We start from the raw sequence: 24,288 nt of genomic DNA on the forward strand, positions 1-24,288 counted from the left end.
TGATCTCTGGGATCCTGAGCCTTGAGGTTTTGAATGTTTTGATTATAAAACAATTTTAAGTGGACCAACTTAGTTCCCAGCTGTTTTCCCTCCAGGAGTGGGCTAATCATTTTGAAGTTACTGACTCTGTTACAAGAATATCCCAGTCCTTTAGGTTTGAGATATACTTTGTCTTTGGAAAACTTGGTTAAAAAAAAAGTATATATATTTTTTTACAATAAGGACACATTGGGGAATGGGGTGGGGCATGGGAAAAAGGGTACATCTACTGGCACATACTCAATATTACTTATAACAGAGTGTGATGTCCATCTGCGTGCTGTGTCCACTGTCTTGTAGTCACTATTCTAAATACGGACACAGCGGCCACTTCTGGGCCAATCCATCCAAGTACAGTCAAAGACTGCAATCGACTCCTTAACACGACTCTTGGTATCTGAGATTTTGATTAAAAGTAAAAAAAGGTGCGTGAACAAATACACACACTCAAACATGGTTACAATTTCCAGAAGTAAACTGCAGAGGGGACTTTGAGAAGATGTTTAAAGCTATGGCTTTGGTGAGCACCCGAGAGGTCACAAGAAGGCAGTTGCAAGAGGAGCTTCTGCAGCTTCGAAGGAGAATTCTCTGAAGGGGGGCGCGTTTTCCCGACTAAGCTAAATAACCCCCCAAGGTTTTCAGCAGCTGAGGGCAGGAACCCAACCCCGAGAACCGCTCCATCTTCACATCCGCCTGAGAAGGGTGACCGCGCCAGTAGGCCCACGGTGCTAAACGGTCTCAAAGCCTTTGGTGGTATGATACTGGTAAGAAGAAAATCAATGCACAAACCACGTAACACCATTAAAATTGGGACACTAAAAAAAAGCATCGTTTCCTTAACACAAGGTGTTAGAAACACAGAACCAGGCAACCTTTATTCTTTTTTCTCATCTTCAGGTGCGGGCTCTGTTGAGGGCTCCTCCACGGTCGCGCTGTTGCTCTCCGAGCCGGTGTTACTGTCACTGGTCCCCTCCTCTGCCAGGCTGTCAACGCCCTCCTGCCCGCTCTCCTTGTCCTCGGGGGTCGACGAGCCTGCCTCCCCGTTCTGCTGGCCTTCTGGGGGCTCCTCCGGGTGGGGCTCCTCTGAAAGCACACATCTGTCACATCAGCTCTGAGACCACGTGCACCCAGGCAGCCAGCGAGTGACGAGGCTCTTCTAGGCATGTCTGCGATCACGCAGGGCATGTAAAGCTACTTTTTACTGGTCCGTTTCATGAAATCTACACACAGACCAAGTCTTTTGGCAGAAAATTTGGATTCCAAATTGAGATGTGCTTTAAGTAGAAAACATGCTAAATTTTGAAGATACCATATTTCAAAAAGAATGCTGGTTATCTCAACAATTTATTAAATGAGAAATAATTAAACAGTTCATTCCAGGTTGAAATGGTATTATTTTGGACATATTGGGTGAAATAAAATACAGTATATTAACATTAATGGCACTAATTTCACCTCACTCTTTGGTACAGGTTGCTACCAGAAATGTTCCTATTACTCACACGATTTGCATTTTCTTTCTAGAATTCTCTGGATTAAACAAGTGAGAAGGCAGGTATAGAGAGACTACGAGGTTGCTGTTTTAGATACTTTGTTTAAAAGGCAAGCTATGCTCTTTCCTGTAAGAAATTAAGAGGACAGGTCCTTGTTTTAAGTCATAAACAAAAACTTTCAATTAGTTGTAAGGATAAAAATTTGAGCACCTCTCCAAGAAGCCATCAAGCCCTCAAAAACAACTCAAGCACACCATGATGAGCAGACAAAGGACCAAGTGCTGCCAATGAGCAAAACGAGCAAAGATCTTCAAGCCTAATTCTCACTCTTGCTTTAACCACAAACACGTGCTCATGATCCAAAGCTGTTAAGCTAAGAAACATGTTCCTACAAAACAGGCAGACTAAGGTAGTGAAACTTAAAATCTGACTATCGGAAACGCCAATCTGCTGAACTCAATTCTGCAGAACTATCTGGTAGTTCTCGCCTACCTTCCCTGCAAGGCTTTCAGATGTCAAATGTGAAGGTGTCACTTGAATATAGAATACGACAGCTGTTCCCACTCCAACCCCCCTTACGGTAGTGACGGCCCAGCAGAGACGTGGCGGTGTTTCCAGGATCACTTGTAGTTTCCTCCTGTCCACACTATGTCCTGGCTGGGCAAAGATTGCTACAAGTCAAGATCTCAACATTCCAAGTAATGATTGGTTTGACTCATGCTTTGTGCCAATTTCACATGTGCAATTTTTTGCTTCGAGGGAACCTTTCCATCAGGAAAATCAGTATATGGAATTAAGAACTTTTCTAGACAGAGGTAGGCAAACCTTCTGTAAAAGGCCAGACAGTAAGTATCGCAGACTTTGTGGGTCTGTTGCATGTCTCAGTTTTCTTGTTCCAGTTCAAAACGAGCTTTAGACCCTACGTACAAAACCAAGCGTGGCGCTAACTGAGCTGGAAATTCTACTTCGTCACATCTTCTTCTAGGCCATCAGAGATGACCAGCTTAAGCGCAATGACCACGTCTTGGTTAATTCACATTAGAAACTAAGATGAACACACTCGGTGTGCAGTACTGCGCCAAGCCCGTGCTCAATGCTTGCCACACATCTTCTTTCTTTCTTACAATCCACACAGCCATCCACCGTGTCCAGCACACCTGTACATTTGTTGCCCTCATCATTCTCAAACATCTGCTTTCTGCTTGAGCCCTTGCTATCAGCTCCTCGTTTTTTTTCTCCCTCCCTCCCCGCTCCAGCCACATGTTCTTATTCACCCTTTGCAATTCCTCACTCTTGGAGGCAGGTACTAGACTACTAAGGGGGGAAACAGATTCGGTAACTCATCCAGAAGTCTAGTAGTGCCAGCAGGCAGTGAGGCAGTATCGCATCAGATCCATCATTACATTGTTACATTCTCCAAGTAGAAAGTGACACGAATCATTCTGCACAAAACCCATGTCTTAAAAAGCCAGACCAGACCACACCACACCAATTTCACACTGACACCTCCATTTGTTTTCATAGGTTGAAATCTAGAAACAGGTGGGAAGGTCATCGGAAGACTAGTTCAAGAGGCAAGGTTCAGAAAGCGACCTCTACAGAGTATTTAGAAAGAAAAAATGCACACAAAAAGGGCCGCGAGCAGCTGCAACATGGACTGAGGTCAGGAGGGAGGTTACCTGTCTCCATCGGCCCGCTGTCATCTTCCTTCTTTTCTTCCGCCTTACTTGCTGCGTGCTCTTCCTCAGGGACGGCACTGCTCTGGCTGCGCTCCACCTGCTCTGCTGCCTCTTTCTCCCTTTCCTCCTGCCTCTTGCGGGCCTGCTCCTCTGCCTGCGCAATCTCGGCGGCGATTTTTTCCATGTCCACTTCTACCTTCAAACCGCACAGCTGGAAGTCAGAAACAACAACCCCCGTTGACGAGCTTAGCCTCCTGGGACCAGAGAAGTGGTGCCCAGAATGGTGTTTCTTGCCCACAAACATGTGGTGTCTGTGTGTGTGTGTGTCTGCAAGGGGGTGAGAAACTGTGGCCCTAAGTGTCTGAGTGTCAGGAGGAGCGGCAGCTAGTGGCCCTGCAGCCATGGAATAACATAGGTACCGGTGAAGCCATGTTGAAAATACTGAGCTACATGATGGGCTTTATTTGTTTTTATCACAGCATCCCAGACATCAGTTGTATCAAGCACATTTGTACACATGTTGCCATTATTTCCAAAACATTACTTCAACCCTTGGTATCAGTTCTTTATTCCCCTCTCCCCCACCCGTGTATTTCCTTGATCAATTAAACACTGTTATTCTTGTTTCATATCTTACACTGCCCATTGTCTCCCTTCACCCACATTTCTGTTATTCATCCCTTTGGGGAGGGGGGGCTATATATTCAATCTTGTGATGGGTCCCCCTTCCTGACCCTCCCCCCTCCCTCTACTCCCACTACTGTTCCTGAGGGGTTTATCTGTCCTGAATTCCATGTGTCGAGAGCGCTTGTCTGTACCACTGTGTGTTCTCTGGTAGCACTGGGTCATGGTAGTGGTGGGGGGAGAGGAAGCATTCAGGAACTAGAGGAATGATGTGCGAGTCGTCCTGGGTGAATCATCCCTTCCTTATCCCACTTCTGTGGGGCTATGATGGGGCTTTAAAAGGTTTGTGGGAAAATTCTATATCTTTTCATTTAATTCTTGCACAACCTTTATGACGCCCTCGCGTGCGCGCGCGCTTGCTTCACATACTCAGGGTAACAGACTCTACATTTACTGGCTTTGATACTGTGTGAGCTGTGAATTTTGTCTCACAGACAGCTGACGAATACATCTCAATGAAATGAAAACTGCCAACTACATGGGGAGTTAAAAACCCTCTGAGGGCTACAGTCTATAGGACTAGTGCACGTGTGGACGTGGTGTGTCAACGCCGCCCCCCCCCCAAAAAAAAGGGAAAAATTTATAAATCAAAGACTGGGAAAAATCCCTTAGGGGCTGTCGCCAAGCTAACCCCGTTTAATAAGAATACTGCTGTGGTGAAAGAGAGGAAGGAATGAGTGCACAGTGGCGGAGTCGGCACGTGTCAGACTGATACCCTTCTCAGCTCGTCGTTGAAGGCGTCTGTGCTTTCCAGGAACTTCCTCCTCTTTTCCTGGTGCCGCTCCTCTATGTGAAGCAGCTCAGCTTCCAGCTTCCGCTGGAAAAGAGGACACACAGTCACTCTCCAAACGCGACGGTTTGTGGGCCATCCTTCCTCGCAGCGCTGCAAAAACATTTCTTGGGGAAGGTGTCAGAGGTGTCGGTGCAGAACAAAACTCACTTTCAGCGATTCTCTCTTCTCCCCTCTCAACCTTTTAAGTTTAGCAAACATGTATGAGGGGGGTTTATAAAGTTCATGGAAAGATGAAATTTAAAAACTATTAGATTTAAAAAGGTTTTCCACAAATTGAAGCCCCTCAGTAGGTAACAAACACTGTCATTGATTTAATTTACTCTGCAATGTGTCGAGCTAAGATGCGTAATTGGAAAATGCAGGGTCGAGTGAAGGGCTAGTATAGGTTAAAGAATACGGTTTCAGGCGTGGGAAAAAGCCGCAAAGCCGTGTACGTGGACAGGAAACCTCAAAACACACACCCCCCCCCTGTCTCCATTCAACTGCAAGACAGACGGGGCTCCCTGCTCATGCAGTCAGTCTCACGCCCAGAGCGGCACTTCTCCCGTGTCCGACAGGGTTGCTGCGAGTCAAAGCTGACTCGATGGCAGATAGTTTCATATTCCAATTTATATACATATGTCTGAGAGAAAGTTTTTGAAGCAAATTAGTTTCTTATCCAACCACCGAAACTTTTTTACTTTGTCATTAGGTGCAATTCCTTCATGACCAAGCCCTCTCCCCGTTGGGCTCCCCTTGCCTGCCCCATCCTGCCTTCAGAGCTTTGCTCTCCGGCCTCATGCGGGGGCCTCATCGGAGGAGTGGGCTCCTCCTGGCTGTTGCTTGCTTGGCTGAAAGGTGACCCCTAGGAGCGGGTTTCAGTTCCAGGTCTGAAGAGTGTATATTGGAGTCTTACAATCCCCGGGGAAGGTACACTCCCTTAAACCTTTTCTCTGAATCAGGAACGGGTTGGGTTGAACACAGAAATAACTGAACAAGTACATGCACGCACGGGATGGAATCAGGTCACCTGGGACCTGCAGCTTAGCCCCAATTCGACAAGAAACACATTGTGACGTTACCTGATGAACCATTAAGGACTGGACCTGTCGTTTGAGGACCTGCATTCTAGCCGTCGTGACAACCGAGCGGACGTCTGGCACCACGCTCTCACTAAGGATCTCACTGATGAGGCGGTGGTTTCTCTGGAAACGGGCGGTGGCTGTGTGCTTCATTGAAAAGCCATCATCATAATCTGCAATCAACAAGATGTTCTGGAAATCAGGTCAGCAATTAGCATCACAGGGGAGTGAGTGTAACAACGTGCCCGTGTAGTGCTGGGCAGCAGCTGCTCCTGCTGGCCTCCGGGACACCACGGGCTCTCACGTGATCCAAGCCACCCACAAGTCCTTTGATAAACTCACACTGTGCCCACGGGCCAGGATACTACCCCCCACCTCGCCCCCAATCATCCAGTGATGCTGTGTCTGAGGAGGTCTGGGCTGAAACACAAATGAAACAGCCTCATGTCTTCGCCTTGTGAATGGATACAAAGGCGTAGGGACAGCACTAGGTTGGATTTTGCCAAATGTTCCCTCCTGGCAATACCGTAAGGCCCTGAATGGGCAATATGAACTCAGTGGGGCCTTTGTCACTGCGGCAGCTCAGTATGGAAGCAATGACAAAGCTCATTTGCAAAATTAATCTATCACTGTTGCTCGAGTATTCCTCCAGCAGGACTGTTTTCAGCAGCATTTGCATCCAGCAGATTGCAAACTCCAGTACGGCCCCGGAGTTATGCTATGGGGGTAAAAAACGACGTTTGATTCCAAATTCCTTTTCTGTCAATTTACGTATGCTTCCTTACATCAAAGTTTTGCAAATGGGGGTCTGTTTTGTGTGCCTAATTCTAACGGCTATACATTAGCAGTTCACCTCAGTCTTTGCTTTATCATCGTTGTCAGTTTTTGAAGTATCTGATATTTTATACTTTTCTTTACACGGACTTAAAAGAACCTCTCTCTTAAGCAATAGCCAGACAAAAGTGCCCCTCTAGGTGCCACCCTGCCCCCTCCTCCTGGTGACCCTCCGAGAAGACACCACTCTCGGCAGCCCTGCGTCACACTGTGCTGCGATGCCATCACCAGCACCTCCCAAATTATTTGGCATTTATTAAATTTCTAAATCTCATCACCACCACGAGGGCAGCTGTAAACTGTTGTGCACATGACCTTGCTTCCTTTTAAGTAGCTTGAGGGCAGCGGTTCTCAACCTGTGGGTCGCGGCCCCGGGGTGGGTGGGTGTTGACCCTTTCACAGGGGTCGCCCGATTCATACCCCCCACCACAGGAGGAGCTGTATGAAAGGGTCGTGGCATGAGGAAGGTGGAGAGCCGCTGCTTTAGGGTATATATATACTCATAGAATTCTATTAAGGAAACTTAAAAGAGGATGTCTTTGACCTTTCAGAAGTGTCCTCACATCCGAGTTGAGGTTACATAGCGTGCACTCATGCTACCTCCATCTCCCCAGGCCATCTTTGTTGTCCTTTGCCCCTCTCTCTCACACAGAAGGCCCCAGGCTGGCGACTGGTAGGGGGGATAGAGCAATTCAGACTGTGTTTGGATTTTTTCTCCTTATATCTTTCTCGTTACCCACTTACCAGCTGTCTTCATGAAAAGTCTCTCCGGGGGTGGGGGAAGTTCGTTTAATAGCTATGAGCAGCAGCTGTTGGGCTTGTGGAGTTGCTGCCCTCTCTTGGCTTGCAGCGTATTTCCACCGCTCAGGCCTTGCTCCTTCTCTTCAGTTCTGCGGGCAAGCCCAAAGTAGGGCACGCCAGGTATGCAGGTGGGCATGCTCAGAGGCTCCTTCCGAGGAGCAGGGGCCCAATCTCTCTGCGGCTGCAGAGGCCAGGGGCTTCAAAAACTGGCTGGAAATAGTCCAAGACTTCAAATTCCATTTCCACAAACGTTTTGAAGTCCTCTCACTATGTGTAGGTGTGTAGACTGTGTGTGCGCACCCACAAGTGGTTATGAGTGACACTTATACACTTTAGTCGGGTTTCTGAATTAACTCCAAAGGAAATTTCATAATACTTTTATTCACTCAGTAACTTCCTCCTTAAGAGTCCTAATTCAGCAAGTGTAGGGACCCAGTAAGAAACTACGACAGAGTCAGAACATGTTTAGCTTTTTAAAAGCACAAAATCCTGACTATGCCTTAGTAACAGCGCCTGCGTTCCGAGCATAGTGAATTTCATTAACAACACATGCTCTTTGCTCTCCGGGGCAAGGGGGGGGGGCAGTCTGCGTTCTTGACAGACCCATCTTCTCAAAACCGTGAATCAAGACACTCCAAGGCCACGTGGCTTCTCTCTTTCAACCCCAGAGCAAAAGAAACACACGGACACCAAATATTCCGCGCAAACATAAACACAACTCCACTTTTCTCATTTTTGCTTTTACCATCGGGGTCTTCGGCAGGCTGAATGCTCATGTAAGGCTCTCCTTTCTCCATGCGAGACTGTCTCTGCCGGCTCTCCTCCTCTAGAGCGGCCTCTGCACGGCTCTTTGCATTGATGTACGCCAGGTACGCGGGGGAGTTATGGTAGGCCTTCATAGATTCATTGTACTCGATCTGAAATGCAAACGAGGCCCAGGTTCTTAGTTTAACATCAGTTCGTACGAGTATCGAGACACACGTGATGAAAGCTGTGATGATCCTCTCTCGTTACCGAGCAGGACGTGGAGAGAAATGAACTGCCTTGACCAAGGCGCATGGAGCCTGTGTCCGGGCTCAGCTTTCTGGTCAACGTGAGTTTCCTTTCGGAATAATGGGCCAACGCGAGGACCGCGCCCCCCCTACCTTTTCCGCCTCGTACTCGTTTAAATACTCTTGCTTTTCCTCATCAGTGAGATCTCGCCACATGCCACCAATAATCTTGCCGATCTCCCACAGCTTTAGGTCAGGGTTGGAAGCCTTAACTTGGTCCCAGACCTTGAAAAGAAAAGAGTGGAAGTGAAGACTCGAGGTAAGTTAATCCAGTAATGTACTTCCTACACGCCTCTGAGAGCTCACAAGCGCATACAAGTGGTCTTCAAATACCGCAAGTCATGTCAAATACGTACACAACTATCACGTATATATTCACACAGTCTCAGTGGTCAAACTATCCAAATGCTGCCTTTTTATTCCCCCAAAGAGTTAGGAAAATCCTAAGGAATTGCAAGAAAAGAAAGATGATCAGACTTTTACTGCTCAGAGATAACCACTGTCTAGGGGCTTATTTTTATTAAAAGGATTTGAAATATATATATATATATAAATAAGTAAAATTTGGTATTCCTTTTTTCACTTGCTAATTTTCTCAGACCATTTCATATTCTCCAAGACATTACTGGTGACAGAACCTTCTGTTATAAGGATTCCCAGCCTCTATCCCAATTTACTTAATCATTTTCCTGGTAGATTTAGCTTGGAATTTTGAAATCAGACCAATCTGGCTAAAAAATGACAACACGTTCATTTCAGGGAAGCTGCAGGGAGAGCGGACTCGGGACGTCTGGTATCTGATGGAGAGCCGGCAGCAGAGACAGCAAGCTGTCCGCTGTCCTGTGGGCGCCGGTCACCTACCTTTCTGCTGTACCTCATGTAGGGCATCAGCGGCTTATCTGGTGGCTTGGGGGGTTTTGGAATCGTAATGCCAGAGGATGCCTACAAAAGAGTTAAACACATTCATTATTCAGTTGCCAGGAGTTCACCAGCCACCTGAAGAGAGAGTCTCTTTCTTGTACTCCTCCATGGACACAGAGTCTTATATTTCCTCCACTGAAAATAGCTCTCACTGAAAATTCAGAAACATTCACATCACAGGAAACGACTGTAAACACATACATTTTAAGTGTTTTACTCAGCAGTCTATTGCACTGCTTCGACAACCTGGCTGTAAGAATAAAACATGACACAGTAAGATAACAGCAACCGGCTCACACCCTGCACCCTCAGTTCACGTCTCTCCGCACAGTCCAGGCTTGATCACCTGCCCCGCAGTGGGCTCTGCGGCATTTTGGTCGCTGAGATGGAACTAACTCGATGGCTCCCAACCCCGTAACCCCCACCGGAGTCTAAACTCCTTTACCACTTCGCACATGCACTCTCTGCAGGGGGCTCTGCACCGCTCCATCAACGACACACAAAACTGCCTAACTGCCTTCCAGGTCCACACCGAAGAGCACACCAAACCAAGCCCCTGCTGATTCTAAGTGATTTCTATTTAAATTTTCTGTCCCCATCAAGCGGTTTTCTTAGAGAAGATCAAGAAGTGCAGGTCTGGGGCTTGATGAAGAAGTTTTACGTCTTATAAAAGCTGCCCCTCTTCCATTAGGATGATTTGGTATTCTGAAGACTCCAGGGAAAAATGAAAAAGACAAGATGGGGTACATACAAGAAAGGACAGGCAGAAGCGGAGGAGTAGGTGGCAAAAATGTGTGTGTGTGGGGGGGGGGGGAAGGAAGAGCAAGAACACAGAAAGATGAGAGAAATGTTTAGTCCTCTGCTCTAATAACTAGACACTAGATTCCTGGTTTCTGCTAACTCCAAGGTTAGCAGAGTCTATCTACTTCTGAAAGCCTCAGTCTTATTTTCACATAGGTGACCTTCATCTGGTCAAGAGCTCAGAATAAGAAAAAGCCCGGTGGGATCACACCCATCTCCTCGGATTCTCAGGAGAGCTCTAATACCAGTACAGCCCCCTTGGCTGGGGAGAGGGGCAGTGTGCTAGCTTCAGCCCCAGCAGAGTCCTCTGCTCCAGCTGGGAGCCTTATGCCCGCTGCGCCACCACGCCCTTTCTCGGGCACTCTCAGCACACTTCATCCCGGCCTGCAGACAGACTCGGGGCCTGCCTGAGAGAGGGCCGCGGGCACAGACACAGCAGTGCTACCAGCAGCCCCTAAGCACTGGGGTGTGCGTCCTCCCTGCGGGAGCTCGTGCAGAGGGGAGGGAGTCTCGCAAGGCCGACCCTAGGCACGGCCTCCGAGAGCTGCGTAGAAAGCAGTCACTTGTACCCAGCGGGTTTGTCAGGATATCCCTGTGGGTTTACAAGTCAATATGCAGCTGTGCCAACAGTTGAAGATGGCAGAGCACTGCTAGTAATATAAGTAGGGAATTTTAATTATGACTTAAAATACTTAAAAAAAAGGTCCAAATTAAAGTAATACTTGCTCTTTGTTTTATGGGGGGTAAAAAGTACTTTTCCTAATGATAATGGAGAGAAAGGTATGCAAATCACTTACATATCACGTGGTAACGTGATAACACTGAGCAGTCAGTGACAATGGAGGCGTGAGAAGTGGCTGGTCCTGAGTATTGGCCCAGGGGGCAATGCTGGATGGAGCCTGCCTTTTTCCTTCGTGGTGCTGATGATTCTTAATAAGAACAGAGGCCTGACTCAACCAACAACTCTCCCTCTTTCCACTCTTCTGCTGCTAATTTTCAAAAAACACAATTATGCCGCTAAAACTATGCTCACCTTGCGTCACGGTCCTAGGATTTTCCTGCTAATAAAGCCCATGACTTTGTGGGATTGATCTTACCTGCTCATTTTGTTATTTCCTTTCCAATTCTCAGCTTTGCAAGCGACCCTCCCCCACCCTGCAATGGAGTTCTACTCAAGTACAGAAAAACAGGCTGTTTTTAACATTTCTAGTCTCAATCTGTTTTCACATCTTGTACTTTAAGAATGCTAATCATCACTGGATGAAGAACTGATTAGAACGAAATTTCCTATCACAGCTACGGAAACACTCGCCTGCTTCAGTGTTTGGTGTCTCCCAGCAGAGAACCCCAGTATTCTCTCTAACCGACAGAAAGCTACTCCCCAGGATCACCCCTTTAAGTCGATCCCAGTCAAGACTTGAGGGTAATCCCACAAATAGAGGGGGAAGAAAAACCCCACACCGATAGTAGCATATAATAGGGTCACCGTAAATTGTTTTTCTAATGGTTAAAATTTGATTAAAAAAATGAGTCCTGGGATATGCAGGGTCACTATGAGCTAGAACCAAGTCCAGCACATTAAAGAGGTAAAAAAGCGCGCTCACTTCTCTTAGAGAACGACTCAGAGACCTCGGAGGAACGTCACCAACGTGCAATGTGAGGTTGGTTCCAGGAGCCAGAGGCAACAGGCTAAAAACCTTCCCATTTTTCAGGCCCTCGTGTTCCATGTCTGAACAGCAGTTTGAGAGTTCCTGAATGAGGCTCCGGGAGGACAAGGATGCACAGGAAACCAGAACACCACGTTTCCATTCCTTCCAGCCCTCCTAGTCCAGAGAGAAGCTGGTACCCACCCCAAATGTGGGTTCCAGTGTCCCCAAGAAGGAAAAGGGGAGAAAAAGAGTCGACCGAGTACAGGACCCCAAAGCCCTTTCTTTTTCCGAGCACATCTCCACTTGATGACCTCACCTTTATCACCAGAAACGTCCCGGTACATCCAAGCTAAGAACAACATGCTCACTCAAAGCCAATAGTACTGCTGGCCCTCCACTGCCACTCTGCTAATTCCGGCACTCAAGAGCTGACTGCCAGAGCTATTACAAGTTTACTGTCCACGAATAATTTTCTGCATTAATATGACGATCCAAAATAGATCTGCACCTTGTTAAAATCAAAACATTTCTTGTCATTCGACAGCTTTGCTGCCCACGACACTTGTGAAATAGCACACCTAGGTCAGGAAAACACACGTACCGATGCACAGGAAATTGTACGCATTGTGAAATGCATGGACACACACTTTGTCCAAATTCTTTTACAATACCATGAACTATGCATGGCACACAGACCTTGATATGCTTAAGAAGTACAACTTATGCAGGTACAACGAGAAATTTAGACAAACAGAACCATCAAGCTAGCATTACGCTTTCCAACACAGACACCGAGTTTGAGATAGTCACACGCTTCCTGCTCTAGCAGGACTACGGGGTCAGAGGGCTTCTGTGCAGTGACATTAATTGAAGGAACTTCTGATCCATGAATACAGCAAATGGAAACCAGGCATTAAACAAATTCACAGCAATTCGGGGTTGCTTGCATTCCCACCAATATCACATTCCAATGCATGTAGGTTATTTTGCTTTAGGTTCAAGGATATCATTCAATTTCGATCCCTAGGGTTGACATACCAGAAGGTTCAGAAATTAGATACTTTCTCCTACAGATGAGAAACACACTTCTTGTACATATCTGGTCTGGTAGGTCAAACAAATTTCATCCTGAAATACTGACATAAGAATCCTTTTTGTTTTCATTGGTGAGAAATTAATCTCAGATCAACTATTAAATCCAAACCATGAATAGTTACGAGATGGAATCTTCTGGTAGGTCTGTTGAAAGCATTCCAGCCCTGAAAGTCAGGTCCATAGGCTCAGCATATATTAAGCAACTGAGTTCGTTAACCTATTATCACTTTAGATCATCTTCATGTCTAAGAAAATTATCTAAAAAAAGAAACCCTAGCTCTCTCTATATATAGAATAAATAAAATGCCCAAGACTTTATTCCTATCGACCACCAAACAGAGCACATTTTTCTTTTATTCCACATATGGTATCCAGGTGGTATACATTTTCTCTGCCACATAAGCTCGTACAACAAATGTTTGAAATAGCTGAAATGCCAGATCAAAGAAATTTAATGGCTGTACTTATGATTCCGAAGGACCTAACTCTGAAGCCATTTCTAGCCAACTCCAGTTGTCTGCCGGATGCCGTTAATAGTTGATTCTCCTACCGTGACCCGGCTGTTGGTGCCCGGGTTCCCTCCCAGCCTGTAGTTGTTGTAGGCGAGGTGACTGTATGGATTGTATCCCACAAACCCTGGTGTGCTGGGCATTTGCTGATGGAAACAAATGAGACAAAAACACGAATGAGAAATGAGCTCAAACGAGGAAAACACACAAATGAAAAATGATCTGCATATGGCATGCAAAAGCAACCTGAACTTAAACAAGCAATGAGGTGTTTTCATTGTTTCCTTCTTTTATTGAGAAAATTAACATTTTCTTTCCTTGAGAAATCTGGCGTTTTGTTTTTTTTTGCAGGGGGAGGAGTGTTTGTGCGCATGTGACTGCATGTGGCTTGCGCTCTGGGCTAAGCAATACACTGAAGTGTCTTAAACATTCAGGATTACTTTATGATTCACAGCATGATATAACCATCCAGTGACATATGACCACCAAGATAGGAAGGCTTGAAATGGGATAAACTACGAGTCTGAAACACCTTACATGCAAAACAACATGATTCATTTGATGTTCTGTAGATGTCACCAAAGTAATCATCTACTGAAAACAAAAACAAGAAATGGATCTGCTCCAAGACCGTCTTAGGTCATTTTATATAAGGTGAGGAATGAGAGACTCCAATCAGGAAGCCAGACGTTGCCAATAGAAAAGAACGTATGTCAGAGTCAATGAGTGTCACATACATGATTTCAAAACACAGACTTGTAAGAAATGCATGGGTTTCATTCTGGGGTGGAAGCCTGATCTTTCTGACCCAGTCAGTATTTCACAGGCTTCTCTCTTCCATCTTCTTCGATCCACGGTCCACAGGTCCATCACGAACATGGTCTGACTTTAGCCCACTTTCCGAGTTGACACTTGAGCTTTCCTTTCCCATCTAGTCTCCTGGTCACCCTCTCACACCACAACCGGGCTTTGTGAATTAAGTGTGGATATGAACACAGACGGGCTCTGACAGTACAGTGCCCTCGGGGTTACGACAGTGACCTCCAATGTTCATGAGAACCAAGGCACAATGTGTAAAAGGAATGTAGCAAAGAGAGGCCAAAAGTAGGACGTTGTACCCAGTGAAACACAATTAAAACAAGTGGCAGTCATTTCATGTTAACATGCAATTAACAGTGTCAGTGCTGAATTGTATAATGTGATATACGCTCAACAACACATCCCCGCTATGCAGTGGCTGTTAAGAAATTAACGCGAGTTTCGAAAACATGCTGTTGCACAAATCCTTAGTGTCCCGAAAGCAGGCATTCAAGCAGGTATTGCATTCAATAGTCTTTAGGAGAAAAGAGACGACTGACCAATTTCTAGTCTATATAGGCGAAGACGCAAATTAAGCATATTTAGTATGCAAAACACAGATGAACTATCAAAGGCACAAAAGAAATATAGATTTCTTGTAGTGATACGTTTGAGTGGTAGTGGTGATGGTGGAGGGAGTAGTGGTGATGGTAGAATGGGAATAAAAATGGAAGGAGCGAATAACTCATTTCATAGCTATCTGTCGCACATCCTAATCAATCCCTAGTCTTCTGGATTTTGTGTGTCAATGTGAAATTATAATGATACAATAATATGACTAAGGGCGGGCAAAAATAAAAACAAATTAGAAATCTATTTCGTTAGCTAAGAAGTCATAAGGGGGACACACTTGGTTTTTGAGCTATTTTAATCTCAAAACGTCAAGCTTGTCCTAAGACATCCCACACTGTGTCAAGGAAGTAGTATCTGCATCAAACTGACACCTTAGAAGGTTGTAATACAATTAAAAAAAATCACTGTTCAACAATACGAGGCAATAATGTAAGAAAAGTGAGGGAACTGAAAAAACAGTAAAGGAAAACGGAAACATCACAATTCTGCCGTTTCCCAGACTGAAGTACATGATCAGCGCGGAGGTCAGCGCTGTCAACTGCTCCACCCCTCCTGTCGCGACACTAGCAGAGTGCCAGGGGATGGTCAGAAGAAATGTCCTTTCACTTAGGAAGGAAACCAACCCAACACCAAACTTCCAGATGTACTGGAAGAAAGTTTAGAGACCGTGTGTAATAGAACATGGACGGAGAACATACGACAAGAGTATCTCTTCATAACAAGCATCATAGGGAGGGAAACCAAGTTGCTGATAAACAATAACTACAAACACACAGCTGAGGGTTAGTAAACAAAAGAAGTCACTGAGTGAAGAGATTACACAAGCACCTAAGTAGTAGAGAAAAGTAGACTAGCCTGAAATTTGGGTGACAGGGGAGGTGGAAGGAAGCTAACAGCTGTCAAAAACCTGGTTTTGTCGGACACGGACAATGTTAAGTGTTTGTTTAAAAAACAACGAGGAACCCACAGCTATCCTTATCTGTTTGGTGGACTCGACTATTATTTTACATGCTGACCAAGCTGGGCCAGAGCTTGCTGGTTGAAAAACAACAACAAATGAGTTCACAACTATTCTTTATAGACAATCTAAAGTATATCCATTCTCAGACTTAAAACTAAATATTAGAGAATGAAATCCAAAGGCAAGGTATGACCCACAGATAAAAATCTTTACTTGAACAGCTTGAAAATAAAGATCGACAGTGAGTGTTATTGTAGAAATTATTGCTGGATTTAAAATGAAAATTATATATTGACAAAAAAGGAGACGGAAATGTAACCATTGAAGGTTGGGTTTTAATAGAAGGTTAAAAAAAGCCAGAATGAGCATTCACTCAATAAAAACTCGATAAGAGTCACAAAGAGGAAGAGAGCAGTGTGAAGCTTGTCACTTAGACTGGAATCTCAGCAGCGTGTGTGTGTGCTGGGGCTGTTCTAGGTGAGATGCAGAGAGCAATTTTATTTAGTCAGAAGGTGGCGTTTTTAGCTGACTTTCCCATATTGTGTGGATTGAGTGACTGTCACTGGAAGACATCTGGGTTTTTGTATCAAGGCCAGACTCGGCTATTACATTAACAAGAAAATTAAAACTTACTGTTGCAGGAGCTGGGGTGGGAGGTGGGGCATAAGATGGTCTTTCTGTTTGAAAGAAAATAAATAACTTCTTGTAAACAACTGAGATATAATACTATGCAACAAAACTACCAATGGTCCTGCTTTGAAGAAAAAAAAAATGAGCGTATTTTGGAATTCCCATTTGCTAGGGCATTAGTCTCTTATTAACATAGATCGATAAGTATAAAAATGAAACTTACTTGACATTTTGGAAGATTTAAGTTCTCAGTTCCTTAAGAATGAATCTGAGACACTAAAAAGGGGGGAAAAAAGGAAAAAAGAAAAAAAAGAGAATCAAAACTCAGCAAGCATTCAGAGAATGTCTTCCTCAACAGGGTAGTTTAATTGGTATTTCTGAGTAAAATTAGTTCACATGAACTTCAGGTAATCAAACCCTTTGCGTGTTATTTTTACTAGCTATTGTAGATCACATGGTTGATCAGTTACATGACTGAAGAACCCGTCGGGTGTATTAAACGAGGTTCCTTCACGCGTTTTCTTTTGACACTGACCCCCACTCCCCCTTCTGCAGACTTCCTGTAAACATTTAATCTGACTGATGAAAAGTTAATGGTAATAGAACATGATAACATGATAACACTATCAGGGTCCACCCCCAATGAAGTCTACTAGATACTGACAGCTTTCTGCTTGGCCGCTCACCCTTAGCTTCTAAGGGCAACAACGTCTATTAAAATTACACAGCCTTTCACTCCTGGAGGCGGAGCAAAAGGTAACGGCTATGATGGGCATGAACACGATCTTATTGTGCCAGAGAGCTTCCTGACTACTGGGACCAAAACTTGAGAGTTGACCTAGAAATTCTCATGCATACCTTCAGCAGCTGTTTCAACATTTATTCCCCCAGTGGAGCTTTCCTGGGTAGTTACTGTGTCCTCATCTGCATTCCTAGTTTATAGAAATGTATGATGGGGTCTCTGAGTCAGGACCGACTTGATGGCAGTGCACTGTTAACGACGTTATGAGGCTGTTGACCATCTTATCTTTCCCCCATCACTAGGACTAGATCATGCGCTGCTTGGGCACAGGAACCTTCTCGAGCACTGCAGTCCGAGAGAGTGCCTGGCTCAATTATGAATAACCTGTGCCAGCCTTTAACCAGCTCGCAACCTACTGCAATGCACATCAGAGACGCCTAAAAATTCACTTTAGAAGCAAAAAAAGGGGCAAATAAATGTCTATGCCCACTGCTGCATTTTGATGCAAACATTATGTGAAACAAACGTGATTTTTGAGTCCTCTTTTGCAGTTGGGGGGATTCCACAGAGTGAGAGGCCTAGTGTGGCTAGAAATCACTTCTTCACCAATGGACCATCTTTCCTTAATGAACAGACGGAAACCAATGGGTCTGCTCTCAATGCCTTCCTGATCATTCAGGGAGCTGTTAACATGCAGTGGGCCCCGCGGTGCTGAGCTTAATGGCAACTGCAGCAAGCTCCGGCCTACAATCACGTTAGTGTTAACTGTTTGCAGTTACGGAACCCCCTGGTGACACAGTAAAGGAGGGGGCTGGTACTGTTGTCCACACCAGAGCCATTCCTAGCGCATGGCACCGGTTCAGCTTATTCTAACTGTACTATCTCGTTTAATAGCTACCCCTCCCTTACAAGGGGTGCACTGCCACTTCTGTTTCTCAGATTGAAAAAAATAAACAGGAGTCTGGGTCCATCGTCAAAAGGCACACCGCCGGGGAGCACTCGAGCTGGATTTCAAAACCAGGACACGCTCTCCCTGAGCATTGGCTCGCACTGACTCCAAGCACCCAGTTAACGACCGCGTGATGCACTTCCTGTGATGTACTTTCCTTGTTTGTTTTTTTTCTGAGAAGGCATTTAACCGGCAACGCAGCTAAAGAGGGGGCGCAGGCATAGGTGCTCCAAGGAAATCTGGAGGGCGCCTGGAGGGGGCAGACCTTGCCGCCGCCGCCAGGTCCCAGCGCTCACCCCGCTAGGCCTCAGAAAGGCCGCAACCGGCCCCCGGCACTGGCTCCGCAGCCAAGCCGAAACGCCAGTCACCCTCGGGGAGCCGGGGTCCCGTCACACGGGGACTCCGCAACCTGCCGCCCCCCCCAGACCGCTCGGGCCCTACGGAAAGCACTCACCGGCGGGCCAACAGAGCGCCCGCAGCAGCTCCAACTCCGCTTCCCTTTGTCCCGTGCAGGCCCCGCCCCTCGCGCCCCGAGCGTCCGCACTGGCACTTTCGACATTTCCTCTAAATTTGTTGACAGACTTCACTTACTCTGCCTTAGAGAAATACGACTTCCAACGAGGCTAGGGTCGTGCTGGGTATAATCCAAGATTTTTCTTAACATCCTTTTAATTCCTTAAGACGTCTCCAAGTTGGGTACTTTCTCCGGCAGGCGCCGATTCGCCATTTCTGAAAGAGCGGCGGCGACGCACGCCGGGAGAGCCGGTGTTCGCGGCGGGGAGGGGCCAGCGTGCGGGCGTCAGCACGTAGCGACGCCGGGGACGCAGCACGCTGGGTGGAGGGAAGCCGGCGAGCACGTGGTGAGAAACAGGTCTGTCTTCCATCTGCCGGGTCGATAGCTCCTGGGCGCCGGGCGTCGAGGTAGGGTGGAGGGCCCGGAGCCTCTGGTGTCACTGGGGGATTGAGGTAGGTGTGGCGAAGTGAAGACTGTCCCGGTTGAACGTAAAATGATTGTCTATTTGTGCTGTGTTTCAGCAGAAATGCATGCTTTAAAAAAATCAATTTTTTTGGGGGGGGGCTCGTACAATTCTTATCGCAATCCATACATCCATCCATTGTGTCAAGCGCATGTGTACATTTGTTGCCATCATCATTCTCAGAACATTTGCTTTCTACTTGAGCCCTGGGTATCAGCTCCTCATTTTTACACCCTCCCTCCCCACTCTTCCCTCCCTCAGGAACCCTTGATAATTTAGAAATGATTATTATTTTGTCGAAATGCATGATTTTGAATAAAATTATCCCCATCGGTACATTTGAATTGTGCCGGAGAAGAATATTGAAAGTACCATAGACTGCTAAAAAGACAAATCGATTTGTTTTGGAAGAAGTGCTCCTTAGAGGCAAGGATTGGGAGACTTTGTCTTACATACTTTGGACGTGTTGTCAGGAGCGACCAGTCCCTGGAGAAGGGCATCATGAAAAAGAGGGAGACCCTTAAGCAGGTGGATCGACACCTTAGCTGCAATAATAGGCTCAAGCATCAGAAAAATGGTGAGGATGGTGTTGGATCAGGCAGTGTTCGGTTCTGTCCTGTAGGTTCACTGTGAATCAGAATCAACTTGATGGCAGGGAGTTTGGTTTTTAGTTATAGTTATAACAACAGAAACATTTTTTTGTTTGTGTACATGTATGAATACACCTACAAGACTAAAACTATGCTAATTTACTCTTTGAACATGTTGTTAGGAGAGACCAGACCCTTGCTGGGGAAAGTTAAAGGGCTTGGGTAGAGAGGGCCCTCAGGTGATGGATAGACACTGGCTGCAACAAGGTGCTCAAGCATAGAACAACTGTGAGGATGCTACAGGACCGTACAGTGTTTCCTTCCGTTTTTGCTGTGGGTCGGAACCGACTCCATGGCACTTAACAACAACACACGTTCTGGAAAGAGCTGTCATGATTACTTAATTACGGTGACACTTCGAATCATGTATCCTCTGCATGCGATACAAACATGTGCTGTTGGTTATATTACCTAATTTTGTCAAAATTATGTGGCGTTCTAGCCACAGCAAACATCCCAGATGGCATAGTGGTTCAGCGCTGGGTTGGGAATGGAAAGGCAGGTAGTTTGAATCCACCAGCTACCATTTACATCTTCCCTCTCTGGTTCATTTTCTCTTGGAGACTTCCAAGATTAAGAAAGAAAGAATGTAGGGATAATATAATGTAATGAATCTGTGTTAGTCTGGGCTGACTAGAGAAGCAAATCCAGAGACACTGATATGTGTAGGAAAGAGCTTTATATCAAAAAGCAATTGTGTACTGAGAAAACATCCTAGCCCAGTCCAGATCAAGTCCATAAGTCTGATATATTACCCCATAAGTCCGAGACTAGTCCATAAATTCCTCTTCAGACTCAAACAGCACATTCAGTGATGCTGAATGCAGGAAGATCCCAGGCCGGTGGGTGAAAATCTTGTGGGTCCAGTGGCGGTGGAAGCTTCTCAGTGCTGGCGTGGGGTTTCCACATGCCTCTTCCATCTCTCTGAGTGTGGCTCCTCAAATACGGCCCCTGTGGCTTGTCAACAGCAGGGTGAAATCAGAGAGAGAGAACGTGGCCCTCCTCCAGGGAGAAAGAGGAAGCTCCCACAATCCTCATGAGAAGGTCATGCCCACTAGGAGGCATCATCAAGCTATGACCTGAGTACCCCTTGGAGCCTTGGGATATGAATTTTTAAACAGTTGGTATGGAACAGGAGCCGGAATCCTGGGGCCGTAGTGTAGGTTGGCTAACCACAGGTCTGCAGTTCAAACTGACCAGAAAGATAATGATTTACATCCTCAGAAACCCAAAGAGACAGTTCTACTCTGCCTTGAAAAGTTGCTATAAGTCAAAATTGGTAGACATATTGAGTTTTATGGTAAAGGAGGAAAGTGTTTAAAAACAGAATGGCCCTAGTATGTGATCCACAGACCTCATTGAGAGGTTAGTTCAGGGCTCCCCAAACTTCCCCTGGGGGCCCAATCCTGGTTTTATAAATAACATTTTATTAGAACACCAAACCCCAACTCACTGCAATGAGTTGGTTTCAACTCATAGCGAACCCCTAGGACAGGGTAGAACTGCCCCCTTTGGTTTCTGAGGTTGTAAATGTTTACAGGAGCAGAAAGCCTTAGGCTTCTTCCACAAGTAGGCTGGTGAGTGTGCGCTGCTGACCTTGCCAATGAGTCACAGAGAGCTGGATTTCTGTATGTATTGTCTTTGCCTGTTTCTGACCGGAGAACAGAGCTGCATAGTTGCTACAGGGATGGTGTAGTCTGTAGAACCAAAAATAATAACAGGGAAATTTGCCAATCCCTACTATAGATCTAAGGGGCACTGGTGGTACAGTGGGTTAAGCAGTGGTTTGCTAACGAAAAGATCAGCAGCTGGAACCCACCAGATGTTCTGAGAGAAGAAGACGAGGCTGTCTGCTCCTATGAAGACTCACAGTCTCAGAAGACTTAGGAGCAGCCCTACTATGTGCTTTAATATCATTGTGAGTGGGAATCGACTCGATGGCAGTGGGAGTCTAGACCGGAGTCCGTGAAGGTGACTGGGAATAACTTATGCTAATTTGCCTAAATGCCTTATTGTGGAATATGTATTCTTCATCTGTGCTGGAAGAGTGGCAATCAATGTACATATGCTGGTGGTAACTATCAATTTATAACCAGATTCAGCCCTGTGCACAAACTTGCCTTTGGTTTCATCTGATGATTGATACTTTGAGTAATGTGTGTGCATATTATTTATCCAAGATTGAATTTTGGCCCATATACCATAAACCTTTCCATTCGAAGCTTTCAAACGAAGGACTTTTGACTTGAGGTCATTTCTGTGCCTTAACCATGCCTTATCGAATCATTCCAGAAGTGTTCAGACACCGTGCGCTCTGCAGGGCAGCAAGGACTGTTTGCTCAGTGCTGCTATAACAGGGGCCTTCCGAGGACAGACGCCGAGTTCCTCGAAGTCCAGGAGGCAGGCAGGCGCCAGCTCTGAGAGAAGACTGCTCCGGGAAAGATACCCGTCTCTCGTCATGTCTGTTGTTGGATTCCTTGGCAAGTCTCATGTAGCATCTGCCTTCCTCTGTCCCTTTGATAGGGCCTCATTACCGTCACGAGAAGATTCCACTCTCCTATGGGATTGTAATCGCAGGTACAGGGATTAGGACCGACAACATATCTATTCGGGGAACGCGATCCAATCCATCACACCTTTGTTCTTAGGTGAAAATGGAGCCTGGGGAGTTTAAAGTGGGTCCCTTCTGGTGACAGGGTCAGTTAGTGCCAGAGCCAGAGGCCCACAATGTGTCTGTCATTGGGTTTAACTCCTTATGCTTACACTTTGTTGCGGAAGTGCACATTAGAAATATTTCAGGGAGACCCATCTCCTCAAAAAAAAAAAAAGAAAATGATTAGGGCAAAATATGTACAGATGTGCTTTATACAATTGATGTATGTCTATGTATGGATTGTGATAAGTGTTGTATGAGCCCCTAATAAAATGTTTAAAAAAATAAATAAATAAAAAAAAAAGAAAAGAAATATTTCAGGGAGAATGGAGAGCAGTGATCTCTGTTCATTTTAAAAATGATGATAAGGTGTTGTACCTTGTAGGGTGGTCATAACCATTGAGATTTCATAGGATAACCATTGAGATTATGTAGGCATCTGACAAGTAGTGCTCAGACCAAAGTAGGCTCTTTGCAAACAGTGGCTATGCTTGATACATGGTTATTTTCACTTTTTATTAGGATAAAAACCACGATATAATTCTTAATTTCTCTTTGGCAAAAATGAAAAAAAAAATCATGAAATCCATTCATCTGTCTATTGTGGTTCCAAAACCCCTCCCTTCCCCAGTGAGCTAATCACACCGAAGCTTCCCCGCGCACACACAGATGTCTTCTGGTCGGACGACTGGGCATCAACATCGAATGCAATGCAGTTTTGTATTTGCAGAGTTCACGTTTCATTCCTTTTTTATTGTCGTGGTGTCATTTACGTTGGTAAATTCATGTCCCAATTTTAAATGCAAATAAACTTGGTTATAAATCCCAAGTATTTTAAAATGTACAGGTTAGACACATAACAGCTGCATAGTGGGATTACTATCGCAAGCAGTTACATTCAGGATGCCCAGGACTAAAATTTTAACACGGCACATAGGTGACACTAAATATATTGTTTTATTAGGCGTACTCTTGCTTAGCACAGTAACTTTATCACCATTGCGTCCATGATTACATTTTAAAAGCTTTGATAAGGCTAGCAGCATTTAACCACCATGAATTAAAAACACTTGCATGTATAGAATGTATTTTCGGTCAGATGCTTATGCAAGAATAAACACTTAGCATGCTGTTGTATCCTTGATAAAACATAATCATCCCCTTTCACAAAGTAGAATAAACCAAGCTAAATGAAATATAAAGTTATTGAGGAAAAAGTTATAACCCTATATTATGCTAAAGATTATTTACCATAGTTTTCTCCTAGTTAAAACATATTCTTTTTCCTTCGTGAAAATAAAAATTAAAAAAGAGGAGAGCGCATGAGAGAGACATCTTGTAGAGGCTTTACTAAAAATGCTGCCACAGCGGTAGCCCTTAGATGATACTTTTGCTTGAAAAAAAGTGAGTTTTAATCAACCATCATTTCTGCTTAGAAAAAAACGACTAGCCTATAAATTCTAATGTTTTAAAATAGGTTTTAATTTTTAATGTCTTAAAATAAATATCCCTGTATTCCACAAATTCGATTGTCTTAAAAACTTTGCAACGATATGTCACTTATTCACAAATAGATTTCCTATCCATATTTATTACAGTTTGAACAATTTGAAAATGTAAATACTGTAAGTACTCTTAGCTTAGATAGCAATAGTGTTCATGTAAATGAGAGATCTTAATACTCATCCTAATGCCTGAGCAAAGGCTTGCAGCAAGCACTCAGAATAATTATATTTCACTTTCTAGGTGAACAAATTTAGATAGTGAGAAGTTGAGTAATTTTCTGTCCTAGCGAATATGTATAGAGCAACTTCCTCTTAAATTTGCTTTCCTTGGGTTGTTTGTGTAGTCAATCTGATTTTTGGGGTGGTGGCGTGGGGAAAC

At 45.1% G+C, this 24,288-nt stretch overlaps 1 protein-coding gene across 2 annotated transcripts; it reads right to left on the reverse strand.

Moving 5' to 3' along the window:
- Positions 1-888: 888 nt before the first annotated feature.
- Positions 889-18,869, reverse strand: SMARCE1 (SWI/SNF related BAF chromatin remodeling complex subunit E1). Of its 2 annotated transcripts, none has more exons than XM_075561796.1 (11): positions 18,716-18,869; positions 16,657-16,709; positions 16,437-16,480; positions 13,453-13,557; positions 9,298-9,378; positions 8,530-8,661; positions 8,130-8,301; positions 5,750-5,922; positions 4,611-4,712; positions 3,212-3,422; positions 889-1,122 (listed from the first exon to the last, which is right to left on the reverse strand). In XM_075561796.1, exons 2-11 carry the CDS (start codon positions 16,661-16,663, stop codon positions 914-916), a joined length of 1,236 nt encoding a protein of 411 aa, XP_075417911.1. In that variant the 5' UTR covers positions 16,664-16,709; positions 18,716-18,869; the 3' UTR covers positions 889-913. The 2 variants fall into 2 exon arrangements, with proteins under 2 accessions (XP_075417911.1, XP_075417910.1); XM_075561795.1 differs by lacking the exon at positions 18,716-18,869 and adding an exon at positions 18,579-18,712.
- Positions 18,870-24,288: the final 5,419 nt, after the last annotated feature.

This window comes from Tenrec ecaudatus, chromosome 10, assembly GCF_050624435.1.
Source record: "Tenrec ecaudatus isolate mTenEca1 chromosome 10, mTenEca1.hap1, whole genome shotgun sequence".
In the NCBI taxonomy this organism is placed as follows: Eukaryota; Metazoa; Chordata; class Mammalia; order Afrosoricida; family Tenrecidae; genus Tenrec; species Tenrec ecaudatus.

What these genes read in the sequence shown, in the direction of transcription:
- SMARCE1 (XM_075561796.1), bottom strand. An exon ending in CCACCCCAGCTCCTGCAACA is followed by an intron (nt 13,558 to 16,436) that starts GTAAGTTTTAAT and finishes TGTTTCCATCAG; the next exon opens with CAAATGCCCAGCACACCAGG. An exon ending in CAGCGGGCCGATGGAGACAG is followed by an intron (nt 1,123 to 3,211) that starts GTAACCTCCCTC and finishes GTGTGCTTTCAG; the next exon opens with AGGAGCCCCACCCGGAGGAG.